Raw genomic sequence first — 2,500 nt, 5'->3', positions numbered from 1 at the left:
TATATATATATATATATATATATATAGATAGATAGATAGATAGATATAAACCTTAGGGTCCATGATGAATGGAAAAACACTACCGTATTGATATGGTAGAAAAATGTCTCACTTGTTTCAGTAAGTCCAGTTTGTGCATTGTGTTTTTTTCTGCCATATGTAAGCCTATATATATATATATATATATATATATATATATATATATATATATATATATATATATATATATATATATATATATATATATAACACCGATATGACGCAAAACCGAAAACTTACAAAAATAAATTGACAAAACAATGATCCGAGTGGTAATTAACAAATACCGTCGCGAATCATGAAAGAATGTCACTTCGGCGGAGGAGGGGGGGTGGGGGTTGAAAGTGGCTTCGAACTGCAACAAAATCAAACCTTCTTGCCCAATCATCATCCAAGGCCGCGAATCTCTCAAGTATAAAAGAGCGTCGGGACAAACGGTCTTCACTCCAACACCAGCCATCGCCACAAAATCAGCTGATCTCGTCTTCCAGGATGATCTACCAAGTTAGTTCTCGGTTTCTAAGTGTAAAGTGTTATATAATGTGTGCTAAAAATTTCTGTGGCAGGAAATACTGTACCATCAGTTAAATTTTTTCTTCAAATTTATTCAACCAAAAGAGTGACAGATTTTGGAATAGAAATAAAAATATTCATATCTTGCAATGAAGTCTTGACGGAAAATGGTATCTTATTACAGGCAATTGCAGTTCTGGTGGCCCTGGCCGTGTCACAGGCCCATCCAAGCAACTATGGCGGAGGAGGAGGAGGAGGAGGAGCTGTTTATGCTTCTGTAAGCTAAAGTCGAATGTTTCAAAAATACTACTCAAAATGATAACAGGAAAAGCAGTTATAAAAAAGATGACTATATAAGTCGTAACAACCGAAAAACTAACGCTGCGACTGCTTTCAGGGCCCCATCCCCTACAATTTCAACTACGCCGTGAACGACGCCTACTCGGGAACCAACTTCGGTCAGAACGAGAACTCCGACGGCAGCAACGTGTGGGGATCCTACACCGTCGCCCTTCCCGACGGCCGCAAGCAACACGTAAGTATAGTGTTCAAGTGTTCAAATTCGTGACATATCGTCTGGTTTTGAACAGATTAAGGGATAGACAAAAAAATGTAATTAAAATTATTTTTAAAAGGTAGAACAAAATTCTGATACCACTGCAAATCCACTGATACTGCAATAACCTGACAATCATTCCTCTCCCTAAACAGGTCGACTACACAGCTGATCACGGTAGAGGATTCGTGGCCAAGGTCAGCTACTCAGGCAAGGCTCAGCATCCTCAAGTCTTCGGTCCTGCCATCACCTTCCCACAGAACGGCGGAGGATATCACTAAACACCTATTAGCTTTTAGAAATTCCATACTTTCATATATCCGATAACACAATCTGCTCGCATATAATGCATTAGAAATAAATGTATATAAACTAAAATAAGATCATTTATCGTTTTACCCAAACATCTCTAGAAAATGAATAATGAATCGTAACGTTTCGAAACCAAATAAGAATTCTCAAGCGAACCCCCCGAATCCCAAGCCAGTTGTTGTCGTGGGGTGGGGTGGGGGGGTTAGGAGACGTTGACTGTGGCCATACCTTGGGACCTCTACCCTCACCTCAACTAATTTTACATGGTCTTTACTTCCCCCTATTTTCCTTCTCTACTCCAACCCCTTTTTCTGTCCACATCCTAAAGTGTGAGACCCATGCTGAAAGGATGAAAGGCTGGCTTGGTGTCAATCCTGAACGCCGCTAAGGACCAGACGTTGACGCGGCATAAATTTTCCAATAAACAGTAAATTATGAGAAATTAAAAGGATGCCATATTACTTAATCAAAATATACATTCCCTACAGCTCATAAAGTTTGAACTCAAAACTGATGGAATTGGAAACTAATATCAATTACACAGTTCTCTTCCGACACTTATCGGTTAATGAAAACCCCGTAAGCTACAGATAAAACAGGTTTCCAAGAACTTGTGGTAAACAATAAATAAACGATGGTGTCACCATATCTAATTGGAAATGCAATACGCTGAATATGCTTCTTTTGGAAAATTAAACCAAATACAAAGAGAAAGACATTATCTTTTACTTCCTACATGTGACATGAGAAAATAAAAATATCAGAAACCTGGACAGTGTAATCGTGCAATCCTAATACTACATTGCACTATCTTCTTCTCATATGACTGTTATAAAGTTATAATGTCATTGCTTTATTCCAATAGCATTGGGTGAGAGTGAGTGAGTGAACGTAAGTGAATGTGTATGTGCACGCACACGCACGCACGCACGCACGCACGCACGCACACGCACGCACACCCACATACATAATATATATATATATATATTTATATATATATATATATATATATATATATATATATATATATATATATATATATATTAGTCACTGTATTTTCCGTGAAAGGACCTCAGTGGT

General features: G+C 38.0%; 1 protein-coding gene across 1 annotated transcript; it reads left to right on the top strand.

The window, feature by feature from the left end:
• Positions 1-488: 488 nt before the first annotated feature.
• On the top strand, positions 489-1,489 carry LOC113830284 (pro-resilin). The gene is made up of 4 exons (XM_070134436.1): positions 489-543; positions 737-829; positions 950-1,087; positions 1,264-1,489. Exons 1-4 carry the CDS (start codon positions 532-534, stop codon positions 1,387-1,389), a joined length of 369 nt encoding a protein of 122 aa, XP_069990537.1. The 5' UTR covers positions 489-531; the 3' UTR covers positions 1,390-1,489.
• Positions 1,490-2,500: the final 1,011 nt, after the last annotated feature.

This window comes from Penaeus vannamei, chromosome 2 (assembly GCF_042767895.1).
Source record: "Penaeus vannamei isolate JL-2024 chromosome 2, ASM4276789v1, whole genome shotgun sequence".
Lineage (NCBI taxonomy): Eukaryota > Metazoa > Arthropoda > Malacostraca > Decapoda > Penaeidae > Penaeus > Penaeus vannamei.
This window is presented reverse-complemented; position numbering and strand designations above follow the sequence as displayed.